Here is a 14418-nt window from a genome sequence, read left to right as displayed (position 1 = left end):
CCTGAGTAACCAAGTCTCCCGTTCCCTTCTGGAGAGGGGCCACATTTTCCCTAGTCTTCCTTCTACCACTGATGTACCTATAGAAGTTTTTCCTGTTGCCCTTGATGTCCCTGGCCAAATTTAATTCTGTTAGGGCTTTGGCCTTCCTAACCTGATCCCTGGCTGCTTGAAGAGTTTCTCTGTATTTTTCCCAGGCTACCTGTCCTTGCTTTGACTCTCTGTAGGCTTTCTTTTTGTGTTTGAGCTTGTCCAGAACCTCCTTGTTCAGCCATTCAGGCCTTCTGGTTTACCTAGTTTCCTCTTTGTCAGTATGCATCACTCCTGAGCTTGGAGGAGGTGATCTTTTAATATTAACCAACTTTCTTGTGCCCCTCTTTCCTCCAGGGCTTTATCTCATGGTACTCTGCCAAGTAGAGTATAATACACTGTATGGACTATATATATAATGTGTATTATATTCTTCTATAAAACCACAGGATGGTTGAGGTTGGAAGGGACCTCTGGAGATCATCTGTTCCAACCCCTTACTCAGGTGGGGCCACTTAGATCCAGTTGTCCAGGACCATGTACAGGCAGCTTTTGAATATCTCCGAGGACGGAGACTCTACAACCTCTCTGGGCAACCTGTGCCAGGGCTCAGCCACCTTCACAGTACGAAGTGTTTCCTGATGTTCAGAGGGACCCTTCTGTGTTTCAGTGTGTGCCTGTTGCCTCTGGTCCTGTCACTGAACACCACTGAAATGAGCCTGGCTGCATCTTATGTGCACCTTCCCTTCAGGTATTATACACACTGATGAGATTCCCCTGAGCCTTCCCTCTTCCAGGCTGAACAGTCCCAGCTCTCTCAGCCTGTCCTCATAGGAGAGATGCTCCCTTCATCATCTTTGTGGCCTTTTGCTGGACTCTGTCCAGAATGTCCATGTGTCTCTTATACTGGGCAACCCAGAACTGGACACAGTACTTAAACTTTATAGAGTTGGTCAAACATAATACAAAACTGTAGTGAATTGTAGGATTTTGGTTTTATGTATCTATAATTGCTTGCTTCTACAAATTGCTAGATGTTATGACTGGATAGTAATGTATAATGGAGCAGTAACAGTGACATCATTACGTTAGAGCAAATATTCATAAATATTCCCCCCTGCCCAAAAATCATAAAGAAGAAAATTATGGTTTGCTGCTTCAAGATGTATTTTGCACTCTACAAAATGCTGCCAAGTTTGTGTGATTGATTCTTGATATTAGTTGAAGATTGTGAAGAAATGAGAACTTCTTTTAATGAATCATTACATTATGTAATGTCTTGAGCATAATTTAGAACCTGCTTGAAGCTTCTGAAGTTAAGTATCTTAATGATGTTTTTGTTTTTTTATCTACTAGACATTTCTGTTACTCCACAGGAGCAAGCTCTCTTTGTAGTTGTACCACTCTAATACAGATAAGCAAACTGACTTCTAGCAAGTATACTTAGATGGCTCAGTGAAGCAGAGTGTAAGATACCAGAGGACTGTGTGAGTTGATTAAATGGGTGCCAGGGTGAGCCTGTAATGTTTTTAGGGAATTTTTTTAACTGCTACTGAAAGAAATAAAAGTTCAAGCGCATAACGTAAAGCTTCTGTGGTTTAAAATGAAAAGTCACTGCATCTTTAATTCCTGATTTCTAAGTAACTATGCTTGTTGTGTTGATATGAACTGCTGCCGTATCTGCGGACTGCTTCCTATCTCTTATTTTAGTTGTTTCATGTAGCGTGGCAAAACTAACAGGTGATTAGAAAACAGCTTTGAACCAACAGAAAGTCTTGGTCTTCTGCTGCGGACCTCCTGATAGAGCCAGAGCACACAAGTGGTAACAGCTCATACTAGGTTGCCAATGATGTATAGCTTCTGGGTAGTTGTAAACCAGAAGTCCTATCTGACAGGAACATGGTATTTTCAACCCAGAGGCAAAGATATAAGGGCCACTGGGAGGGAGATGTTTTGGAGAGTCAATTACACTTGAATAGAATGTGGGTATGGGACTGAATTCCCTACATAGGTGTAGGTGTGGGACTAGGTCCAAAGAAGCTGGATTAGAACAGTGCTCGTGTATCCTGTCAGTTGCTGAATCTTATGAGACTGGAGACTTTCATCAGTGGATACTCATCCTGTATTGGCCCTAGGCACTTCAGTAAATGCACTTGTATAGCTCTTTGAATAAACACAAGTTAATCAATCATACTGTACCTTTCCTAAAACCTAAGCTGTCAAAAGTATCTCAAAAAAAATAGGCAACATTAAAACATTTCAGAAAGACAAACTGACAGCATCAGTAAAAATTAGCTGAGCTTTTTATTTTATTGTGTCCCAGGCTTTCAAAAGGAAACACGTGGTTGTTATTGGAAGGCAAAAACTTTTGAAGCTTTCATCTTATTATAAGGCTTATTCAAGCACTTGCTACCTCAGCAGAAAAACAAACGACATGCAAAATTGCAGAGACCACTAAGTAAACACACTTCTTTCTCTTCCTCCTTGCAGAATCTTTAAATCACACCCTTTAATTGCCAAAATATGTTATTTGCACAAAGGAGTGAAATTCCATCGGATGGTTTTGACTTAAATTTCATCTAATTGTTCAGATACTGTTAGCATTAACTGTTGCCATTTAATGTGATGGATTAGGCAGGATACGAAAATCCTGTGACTCAAATGAAGAAGCACTACGCACTTGATGAAATTGCTTGCATTTCAGATGTTCAGTGATCTCTTACCCCTGGAGCACACAGCCTCATTGTTTCTTTGTCCTCTGAAATTGTTAAAGAGAAGGTATTGTCTCCCTGGTGTCTAGAGAAGCGGAACAGCAGTTGTAAAAAGTCACATGCTTTTGAAGTTGTTCGAATGTGGACTAAAAAATATTTCTAATGGAAGAAATCTGCTCTGAAACTTCCTTCGGTCTGTGTCAGTGAAGCAGTATGAAATACATCATTGAATCATTGAGAGTTTGGGGAGGTAGGGGCAGGTTTGGTTTTTTGTTGTTCGGGGTTTTTTTAAGACAGTGTTGTGATGGTTTATCAGGATGTGGTCAGTCACAATAATGAAAACCTTTTTTTTTTTTTTTTTTTGGTGGTGTGGGTTGTTTGTTTGTTTGTTCATTTTGGGTTTGGTTTGTTTTTTTTTTAATATACATGTAAGCACTGGTATATCCCTAACATGAGATGAGAGGTGAAGTCTACCCGAGAAAAACTTTCAGTCTGTCTCTACTGCTGTATGGTTATACCGGTGCAAAAAAAAGTACTTTTTGTTCACACAGATTATTAGATCCACCAAATCAGTATCAACTTTTCCATCAAAATAATTTCTGCTTAAGATACATTCTTACTGGAGCTTTTACTCCTAACAGAAGTGTCTTGGAAGAAAATAAATACTTCTAACTATCATGTACTAAAATTGGCAAAACATTCTGGGATAGGTTTGGGACTTCTGTCTTGACAGCCCTGTGAAAGAACTGGGTCGTTTTTGTGTATTTATTTCTTACTGTCTACTAGGCAGCTAGATTCCTTAACTAGTTAAGGCAAATATAAATGTTATTCTTGATGTTGTTACAGCAGATGTAACTCATTTTGTGAAACTATGCCAGAGCAAAACATGATTTTTTTTGGTTTTGTGACATTTACTCTAGCATTTTCCTGTTGCTACACAAAGGATTCTTGCAAATAGTCAAGCAGTATATGGGTGGCTCTTCTTGGCTTGTGTTAATTTGTTACATTGCTCATAATTTGTTTGATAGTCATAGGTACCACAGCTGTGCATAACTTCATGTTTGTGCAGCAGTATGTCATTAAAATAGATGTGGTATGCTGATTTTCTGAAGGTTTTGTGAAACGAAAACCTGTGCCAGATTGAGGTCATATCAACTGAAATCTAAGTTCTGCCAAGGAAGATGAATTCCAGGACTTTCTGCTGCTACATTTCAAAACATTCTGCCTGGAGCCCCTCCATACAGCAAGTCAGTCTAATAAGGTTTTGAATGTGCTGTTTACAGTGTAGCATTTTGGTATCCTGAAGCTGGCTTGTTGGAGGAACCAGCTCTTCAGGATGTCAGGATGAAAGCCCTTTGCTAAAACTACACAAGTACCATAAATAAAAATCTGTGCTCACATTCTTTATTTCCAAAAGGATGAAACGTTTTCCTAACAAGGGGGAGCAGGAGCAGTTATTCAGCTTCTTTATTCTTTATTTCAATATAAAGTGGACAACTTTTCTACTTCCCCCTGGTAGAGAGGATAGTAGAAGAAATGTAACCATCTTTTTGGGTCACCAGATATATTTTAAGGCCTTTTATCTTCTGAAAGTCTTGCTTAAGTGATCTTTACTTACAAGAAGTAATTCCACAAAAATCAGTGGAAATAGTATTAACATTTATATTATCAGTTATAAATCTCCAGGGGAAGTGATAGTGAAATGGATCATGTTCCTCAAACCTTGTTTATCTTAAAGTTACCATGCAAAATTTGTAGAGAAGCTTACACCTTTATGCAATTCTTTAGAATGGTGTCTTTGAAAGCCTTTTGATAGCCTTAGGCAGCACCAAACTTTCATTAGTGGGGTTTTGCAGTTACCAGGGCTAATACCCTGCACTGCTATCAGCTAGTCTTTGTGGGTAACTGGTCCCTCTGCTCTGTCCGATGTTATTGTAGTTCATGCAAGATCTTTTTCAACGTTTGTTTTCTTCTACGCTTTTTGCCTTAGTGTTGAACTAACCGAACTGTTAAGCCAGTGAATTCCAGCTTTTTTTTTTCTCCACAACAAACTGTTTAATACTATCTGAGTTTATCAGTTTTAATACCTGTCCTTAGGTCAGAGGGATGGATGAGCAGCTTGAGGATTTTGTGCAGGAGCATAAACTTAAGGACTGTCGTTTTCCATACAAAGGATTATAACTTATTTACAGAAAGCTGCTTAAAGATTAGTAGCTACAGTTTAAAACATATTACCTGTAAGCTTCTAACTGTCGGGTCTGTTTGTCAGTTAGCTCATTTGATGTTTATTTTCATGAAGTGCGGCCTTTTTGCCCTTCCTCTTCTGCTGCTGATTTCTATACTTCCATAATTTGTACTGGTTTATTGTGTTGTAGGGTTGTTAGCTCTCGTACTATAATGACTTTGTCTTGTGGTGTTATGGCACCAAGTCACTTAAACCCAGGTTTTGTTCCAGCCAGTGTGCTAATATGTACTGAAACATGCAGAAACAGTTCTTCACTTTGTCTTGTATTTATACCACTCAGAGACTTTTGCTGTATTTTCAGCTTTTCTGGATTCTCTCTCTTCCCTGACAGAGTTGGACACCTGTTGTTATTACTGAAGTGGCCAAAATGTGAAAAAATAGAACAGCACTAGAGCTCTAAGAACACCCTCCTCTTCAGATCTTGTTCCTTGATCTTCAAGTGTGTGCTCTTTCCAACTTTGATCCAATCAGTAACAAGATCTTACAGGAAACTGATTTTTAATTTTTTTTTTTTCTGTCTGTCATTTGATTAAAACAGCTTCAGAGACTGAGACACACTCTTGTGACTTACTGTTTGGTTTTCACTCCTGCCTGGTCTGTTGATAGACAACATCTTGACTTACTAATAGCAGTATATATTTTTGACCTATAGATATATATGTATTACAAACATGAAAATATATAAATATAAAAAAATCTCTATATGGCTATCTCTAGGTATTTTCTAAAGTGCTAGCTGATGACTTTCAAGTCACCAGGCTAGCTTTGCTTCCAAGTACACAGACTGCTCAGCATTGGGTGCTGGTTTCTTGTGCTTGCTCAGAACAAGCATTAAGGAAATTGTAGACCTGAACTTTCCAAACCTGAAAGCTCTGGTGGAAGTTGTGTCAGTGTGTTGACTGGGGAGCTTTACCTTCAGCATCACAGACTGTGACTGTAGCAAACCTTAAATTGTTTTTTAAGAGGAGAGTTTTTAAGTCACTTGTGTTTTGAGCATCATTTAAAACACAACATAAGCAGATGAGAGAGCTCCTTTCTACAGCAAATGCTTGTAAGAATTGTTTTTGGTAGTTTCTGAACAGACAAGCAAAAGTTTGGTCATCTGAACTGAAAGATAAACATCTACTTCTGACAGGAAATACTGTTCCCTGTCATATGCTCTCCTTTTGTTGCTTGGTAGTAAGAACAACAGAGTAAAACTTGAAAAAAATTATTCTTTTTAATTGGATCCTTAGTATGGGTAGCAGTGAATTTGAATGTGCTAGAGGTGGGAAAGACAGAATCTACTCTGCAAAAAGTTGGGCTTTTTCAGGGCAGTTTAGAGTAACATTTTTAAAAGTGCTTCCTATTTCTGAGTCCAAGTTCAACTGAAAATAAAAGAAAGAGAATAAGTTATTGATTGACCGGTGGAGGATGACTAAAGTAAACCAGTGATGTTCTCTTTATTCTAAGCAATACATTGCAAAGAGAAGTGGACAGAAGAAAAGGTAAATTATTAATCTCTGAGCCCAGATGAGCCAGAGATTCTGGTGGCTGCACTCTACCTTTCAAGAGTTTCCCATAAGCATGAGAGAGATTAATACCTGTCTTTGGATTTAGTCTCTTGAGGTTGCCAGTGTAAAAGGGTCTGGCCATCTATAAGACTTTTTTCAGAGGTAGCAACAGAAACTAACTTCTGCATCTGTCTAGTCTGTAATGTGAGAAAAAAGCCACCACAGCTTCAGGGTTTTTTTTACATTAGGCTAGGTTGCTTTTGGGCATTTTTCTCAGTATGGAAGGAAGATTTTCAGAGAAATCATTGTGGCTTGTTTGTTGTTTAAAATTTATGTCTCAATGTATCTCTGTTAGATATTGAGAGCTAAGTTGAGATATTTTTTAATCACTTGTGTTGAAATCTTACAAAAAGCATTGTGTACGGTCCCCTTAGTTCCAGTATTATTTTCGACTTCTAATGATTTTTTTTAAAAATTTTTTTTTAAACCACGTGGAATCCTAATGTACTGACCACTTCACTAATGAATGCGTTACAGAGATTTCTTACCAGTTACCTTTTGGTTGAAACTGTCAGAAGCATAAGAATGCAAAATACTTCCCCTTCAGCTGTGGGATAGAGCTCTGATGCGTGAATTCCTCTGGCCACTCAGATATATTATGGAGTGGTTGTGTGGAGCCAGAAAGTAGAAAGACCGTCTCGATCATGTGCCTGCTTCTAATTATGAGAGGGCATCATGGCACAGGGGAGGTCTGTCTTCTGGGTCATTGATCTAAACACATTTCTTGCTTCTGATCTGGTTTTGTGTGTGACTAGAGGACTTTGACACTTTGTTGCAAAATTAGCTGTGTTTTTCCTGTGCCAGTTGAAAGGAAAAGTTTTCTGGCTACCCATGTTACTGCTTGATCAGTCTCACTCAGGCTCACTATGTAGTGGGCATGTACAGTGGCTGGAGTTAAAAGAACTTCTTAATTGCTAATTCAGCAAATGAGTTTGTGTGAGGAATGAAAGTTTAGCAGTGGATTGGCTCGAATTAAATAACTCTGGGTTAACAGATCTAGTGAAGACAAGCCCTGTGATGAGATCTACTGAGCTCACAGAAACAAAGGAACTGAGCAAGACCCTTATTTTCCTGTACATTTGTGTGAGTGTTGCTGTGGGGACTGTTACCTCTTTCAGAACAACAACAAAAAAAGGTTATCTAGATGGTTTTTGTTTTTTACAAGTTAAAACAAGCAAGTGGAAAAACATAGACCTCTCTGTGAACAATTTATTAACTTATTTTTAGTTCATTTGTTCAGGATTGAGTAATCCCTGAGAAGAAGCATTGCAAATCAGATTATTCATTATAAATTGTAGTAAAATGTCATAATTTACAAGTTCCTCTACAGGAAAATTACAGAGTAGATCATTATTTTGAAATGGGTGTGGTTTATAGATGTGATTTCCTATACTATAAAATATCCAGCATAGTGAACAAAACAAAACTGGCTTTTGAAAGAAAGATTACCTTTTAAAGTTCTTGCTAGGCATATTTTGAATAAGAAATTTAAGAATTATCTTAATAATTGAGTCTTAATGTATTGAGTCCCTGTCTTCAGCACAGCATATGCAGGGTCTCACAGACCTGATGCCTTATGCATAACATTCAATTTGTGCTGGGACATAAATTTGACCCATCCTGTGAAATGTTTGTCTTCTAGTCTCTTCTGGCTTCTTTTTTTCATAGTTTCTATCACATTTAAGTTGAATTGGTAAAAATATCTTTTTTAGAAGAAAAAGAAAATGCCGTTTAATTTTCATGTGTAGAATTTAAGAATAATTAAGGCTGGGTGCCACCACTGATCAATTCATCCAACACCCTGTTCAAAACAGACAGCTTTGAAGTTAGATTTATTGGCTCAGGCCTTGTGCTGTCAAGTGCTGAATATTTCTAAGGATGGAGATTCAAAAAGTTCTCTGGAAAACCTGCTCCAGTGCTTGATCAATGGTGCAATACATTTATTTTAGATCTAATAGAAATTTACCATGCTCGTGTCCTTTGCTCCCTGTCCTTTTGGTGTGAACCTCTGAGAAGTGTAGCTCTTCCAAATATATAAATGCCCATTAAGGAACTGTGGATAGCAATTAGGTTCTCCCTTTGTCTGGTCTTCTCCAGACTGAACAGGCCCACATCTCAGTCTGTCCTTGTATGTCATGTGCTTCAGTCCCATAGCCGTGTGTGGCCCTTTAAGTATGTTTTGTTGATATCTATTTAAAACTATAGTCAAATGCCTGTTCGTTATAGCATACTTGGCAAGTAGATAGACCAGACACTCTAACAAGCCTCCCTCCCTTCTTTGACTGCTATCATTTATTTTGGGGAAAGTGTGAGAACACTCTCTCAAAGGATATGTATTAAAAGAGACCTATTGTATAAATCCACACAGAATTTAGGGAATGCAAAATAGCAACTACTCTGTGGGAATTCATCCTCTGTTATTAGTGCAGGCAAAATGAGTCAATTAAAGAATTTCTGTTGAACTACTTGTTCTTTCAAAACCTTTAATTGCTCAGCTAACTACAGGAAGATGTAAATCTAGAAACCGTTTGGGAGAAGATCATATTTGAGTATATTATACTGAATTAGTCTCATCAACCACGTGATTTTGCAAGAATTTTTGGTTTCAGCTTTTGAAGAGGGTTTCTGTTCTGGCAAAAATATTAATCATGGATTGCCTCGGTTGAAATTTTGTGCGTATTTCTCCCTCTGCAAGGGTGATGCAGATGGTAACAAGTCCCTGGAAATCCATGCTGCTTCAAATGAAGAGCGAGTCCAGAAGTAGAACACCAAATCGCTTGTCATGAAACAGGTAAAGAGTGGTAATAGTATGTGACTACAGCAGCAAAATAACATGGAAAAGCTGAATATTTGCAAGTTTGACTTGTAGTTATTTTCTTCATATTGATGAAGACAGGTAATAATTTTATTTGTTGTAACATTTGTTAAGAATATGTGTGTTCCTTAACACTAACTAATTTAAATACTTCAACTTTAGAGCATAGCAAGTAAATATGTTTCTGCCAAGGGTTCTGGTTTAATTTAGCAAGGCCTTGTTTTAATGTATTGTTAGTTGTTAGTTGGTTTTTCTTTTTCCTTCTCCCCATTTCTGCTTCCCTTACCTAAAACCTCCTTTGTCACACTTGTGCAGGTATGAAGGCAGGGAAAGAAACCTTTTCCCTGCTGATATCCTTTCCATAAAGATTTCTCAATGCCAGCATACAGCGTTATCTTACAGAATGTAACAGTCCACAATGTGCCTGACCTTTCATGTTGATGCACCTCCCTAATGAGACGTACTTCATCAGTCGGGAATGAATGGTGGAGGAAATGGAGGCAGCATTTTCCAATTCTATGAGCCAGAAGCTCATAGAAGCTGAAATGCCATTTCTGTTTCTGACTTGGCCACTGGGCTGCTTTCTACTCAAGCAAGTCCTGTGGTTGTTACAGTTTCTAGAAAAGCCACACAAAAACACCCTCTCAACTTTTAAGATGGTTCAATTTCATAGCACAAAAATTGCTCTGTATTATTTGAGGCTTATTATTGATAATGATAATGTAATTGGACATTATTTAGTACAAAATATCATATGATGTCTGCTGTGTTATCTGTTGATGAAGGATGTCTCTTCTGAACATGTTTTCTAGTAGCTTGTCTCTGTCCTGTATTATTTTTACATTATGTTAAAGGCTTATTTTTCATTAGAAAGTGATTCCAGCATTGTAGGGACTCCTCATTATTTTTGTATGCAGTGTTCCATTTACCAGAAATATTATCTTTTTTCCCAACTGCCAACTGTGTAAACAAAGTTCGGATTTAGAAAACTGCATCCATTTTTTCTTCCATGCATCATCACCAGTCAAAGATGTTTGCAGATGTGATGGAACGCACACATCTGCTGTGCAACAGTGTTCCACAGTTACATGGTCAGCTTTAAAAGCAAAACTATCTTCTAATGTTGTGTTTTCTTTAATGAGTTTTTAATTGCTATAGCTAACTCTCACAAGGGCTAAAAGGTATGTTCGCTGGCTGATTTAATGCCTACATTAGTTTTTCCTTCAGACATATGAATATAAAATCTTTAAGAATACACATTTTAAAAGTACTTTATAAAATAGCCATGCATAATAAAAATTTAAAAAATTAGGAAGAACAGGTGTTTTTTTGAGTAAAGATACCCAGGAGAACCAAGAGGAAGCAAAGCTTCTCTAAAATTCACTAAAATGTTGTACTTACGGTGAATTAGGACAGAGCTACTAAATGATAAAAATCCAGGAAAATTTAACTTTAGTTTGTGTATGTGGGACACTGTACAAATACCAAGGTTCATTAGAAACAGAAATCCATAAATAGCTTTTATTTTCTTTTAGCATTTCATACTCTGTGAATATAATTTCTGGTAGGTCTTTACTCACTTTTTGAAATGTTAGTGCTTTTTGCTTAAGTCACATTATCTTTCTGTGGGGAGTTGGTGGGGGTGTGGTGGTGGAAGGAAAGGAACAGAAACTGTCAGGAAGGCTTTCACTAAATTTGGTATCCAGACCCTCTGTCTTCAGGATTTTAATCATAAATATACTTATGCTATGTAAGTAAATTTTGAGGAAAACCTCACTAACAGTTGTCGCAGATGTTCTTCTGTGGTTTTTTAAGTGAAATGAAGATAAGTGCTCAAGTGCTTAAAGTACCTGGGTGCTGCTGGTTTTGAAATTTACTTTCTTTGCCACATGTTGTTTCTGGAGGAGATACATAGATGGAACTGCTAGATTTTTTGACCAAGAGCAACCAGATGGTGAAAGTTCAATTCAGTATCAATTTTCAGCTGTTCTGCGGGGGCGGTGATTTGTTACTTCTGCTTGGAATTGAATCCAGTTATTTAACTCCATACCCAAGTCCAGATGTTTTGTTGGATTTGGGTGATCCCTAAGGTTGGAGAATGCTGCTGTTACCTTTCAAAAGACATGTTTGTTTATTCTGAACGAGATCAATCCTGAATGTCTCACTGTATTTTCAGCTGTTGGCAATATTCCTAGTTGAATACAGTTACTAAAATAAAGACAATCTAATTTTCCTCAACAGTTTGCCACAGCATGGGTCTCTGAATTGTGAATGGTCAGCCAAGGACAAAATCACTTTGGGTTGGAGACAGTAACATGTCTCCATTCCAAAAACCAGCAGCATTGCACCTCCTTTATTACAGTATGTTTGTTATCGATAATTATATGCAAACTACAGCTCAAACCACATCCCATTATTGGAGAAGCAAGCTTTAATTTTATCCAGCTGTTGTGCAGAGGAGTTGCACGGAAGTGACATGGCTTTGTGTTTTTCCATGAAGATAACATATGTCATTTTCACTCTGTTCAGGTTCTATATTTATGTAATTACATTTCTTTGCATTAAATTATCCCAGCTTTACACCAGAGTAACTGCGATTAGGAAAAAATGCATTTGGTAATTTAAAAAGAATTCTTTTTGAGAAAGTTGGTTTACTACACAAGATTCCAGTTGGTGCTTTGTTGCTATGAAGTATTGTTTCTTTTTTATATTTCTATACAGTTCAACTGTAGGAATCCAGTTCTCTAGAGCAGACATCATCATTAGTGCTCTAATGTCAGTAATATGAAGAGTTAAATATCTTTACTTAGAAGTAAATTTGTATTATGCTCCTCAGATAGAGTTTGAAAAAAAAAAAAAAAAAAAAAAAAAAAAAGGAAAAAATATTTGAATTACACTTTGACTGTTGAAAGAAAAGACCTATGATATTGTAATTCTGCTTTCTCCCTCTTTCTCTCTCCCCCATATCCTCTGTCCCCTTTCTTTGGCTATAGGTGAATAAAAAAATATAGATATGAGCAACAGTTTCCCAAGAAAAAGAGGAGAAACATCTGAATCCATTTTGATTTTGAATGTGACTAATCTGCCTTCTGCCTCAGGAAAGACTGACGGTGTGCTGCTTGGACTGCTGGTATGGAATCTGTGAAAGGACACTATGTATTTTAGGCCAGCCTTGAGACCTTGTCCTCAGTTCTGCAACGGGACTCAAGTCTGTCCATGCTTGTCCCATTGCAGGATCAGCATTGCTAGTAGCAAATCTCAAAATTCTTCAGTCTCTTATTATTTATATATAAAATAAAATTCCAGTTACACAAAATAGTCCTGTTTTTTTTCTCACCTCCTATCTTCTTTAAATTCATGTATGTGACATTTGTACAATCTGTGAAAGGTTCTCAAGATGCTGTTGACAATGCCTGTATTTTTTAACAGTGAGGAAAAGCTTGAAGTAGCACGATGTTTTGGGTAACATTAGCTCATAGAATTACGAATGAGAACAATTACAGTGACTCTTGTGTTTTGTCTGAGTCTGCCCCTCCTTTCTATACAAATCTTCTGCCTCATCAGTGCCAGCAGGAGGTATATAATGAAGCATCTGTGAGTTCCTGTCTGGTAGATGGATGGGAATGGAGCTGTTAACGTTTGTTCTTGTTTTTGCTTGAATGCACAGCTCAGTGGGAACCAGAATGTTACAGTGGTGGGAACCAGCTATAGAATTAACTTGGCTGTTTCCTTATTCCCAGCCAGGGGAGGGCAGGAAAAAGGGAAGTGAAGGGAAATACAAAAGGATTTCCAGCATTTTGAAATCTTTGCACAATAAAACCCTTTCATAATCTGTTGCCATTTTCATGAGTGAGTCTTGTGGGGCATGATGTTTTACAAGTTACTGTAATACAAGTAGCTTGGAGCATTTAAAGCTGTGTTGGTGAGTCTTAAATGTTGCTAAATTAATCAGTGAATATGAGGAATGGAGGAAGGATGGAATTAAATGTGTGCTGGTATGGTATATTAACTTTCTAAAGAACAGGGGAGAAAATACAAAGTAAATCAGATTCAAAATGCTTTTAAACATCTTTGTTATTACTTGGTTAGGTATTCCAGCTGAGCGTATTCTACAAATGTTTAGAGAAAAACAGCCAGACCTTGGCGAGGCAAATACCAGTCTGTGTGGGCATTATAATACAGGCCAATTCTTTATTTTTTTAATACAGGCATAAGGCATGTGGTTGCCTCAGATGGAAAAACAGTATCTCCTGACATGTTCAGTGTGTGCTTCTATGATTGTTTTAGACTGGTAAAGATGGATGTTGATTTAGCAAAGGAAGCAGAGTTCTTGTGTGAGGTTTGGGGGGGGGTGTGGTTTTTGTTTTTACTGTAAATTCACCAGTGTAGCTCAGACAGGCTTGGGAGGATCAAAGTAGTGTTTTTGTCAGTAGTGGAAAGGAAACTTGAGAAATATCAGTCATAGCTCTAACTGCTGTGTTACAATGTTCTTGCAGTACAAGCCATAAATTTGTTTCTTCTCTTAGTCTTTCACTTATGCATTCTCATATTGTAGAGAACTGTATTACCATTGAGTTAGGGGTACAGCATTAAAGGCCTGTATTTTTTTTTTTTTTCAGTAGTATTTGGCATATGCCACAGTGACCTTTAAGAACATGATAACTTTGTAATTCAGGTATTTTCACCCCTAGACTCTACCAAGATGTGCTTTCCTCATTCTTTTTTGATCCAGCGGTTTGCTATTCTGTCTTCTTTTACTGCCTGTGAAAGCAAAGTGAAATTTTTCATGTCCAGTCTGTTTCAGTAGCTAATCCTCATCCAAACACAATAGCTTTTAATATTTGTTTACATATGTATGTATGTGTATGTTTATGAAATCCTGGGTTAAATAAGTATCACTTGACTTAAATGCTTTTTACATGGTCACATCTTCATACTGCATATTTACAGTGCTGCTTAAAAATGTCCCAAGCCACAGACATCAAAACAGAATTCTTTTATCTAGCAGGAAATGACTGCTTTCGAGCACCTGCATATGCACATGATGAGGAGATGGTTCCGAAATGT

The 14418-nt window shown here is 37.5% G+C and overlaps 1 protein-coding gene across 1 annotated transcript in view; it reads left to right on the top strand.

The window, feature by feature from the left end:
• The window catches only part of APOO (apolipoprotein O), a 34701-nt gene extending 22034 nt beyond the window's left edge, over positions 1–12667 (top strand). Inside the window, exons 8-9 of the mRNA XM_026856574.1 lie at positions 9232–9327; positions 12345–12667. Of these exons, the coding sequence (XP_026712375.1) occupies positions 9232–9300 (69 nt within the window). The 3' untranslated portion in view covers positions 9301–9327; positions 12345–12667. The remainder of the gene's footprint in view (positions 1–9231; positions 9328–12344) is intronic.
• The last annotated feature ends 1751 nt before the right edge of the window (positions 12668–14418 follow it).

The sequence above is a fragment of the Athene cunicularia genome (assembly GCF_003259725.1).
Source record: "Athene cunicularia isolate RWA chromosome 1 unlocalized genomic scaffold, athCun1 chr1_part1, whole genome shotgun sequence".
In the NCBI taxonomy this organism is placed as follows: domain Eukaryota; kingdom Metazoa; phylum Chordata; class Aves; order Strigiformes; family Strigidae; genus Athene; species Athene cunicularia.
Note: the sequence above shows the minus strand (reverse complement) of the source record. Positions and strands in the feature narration are given on the sequence as shown.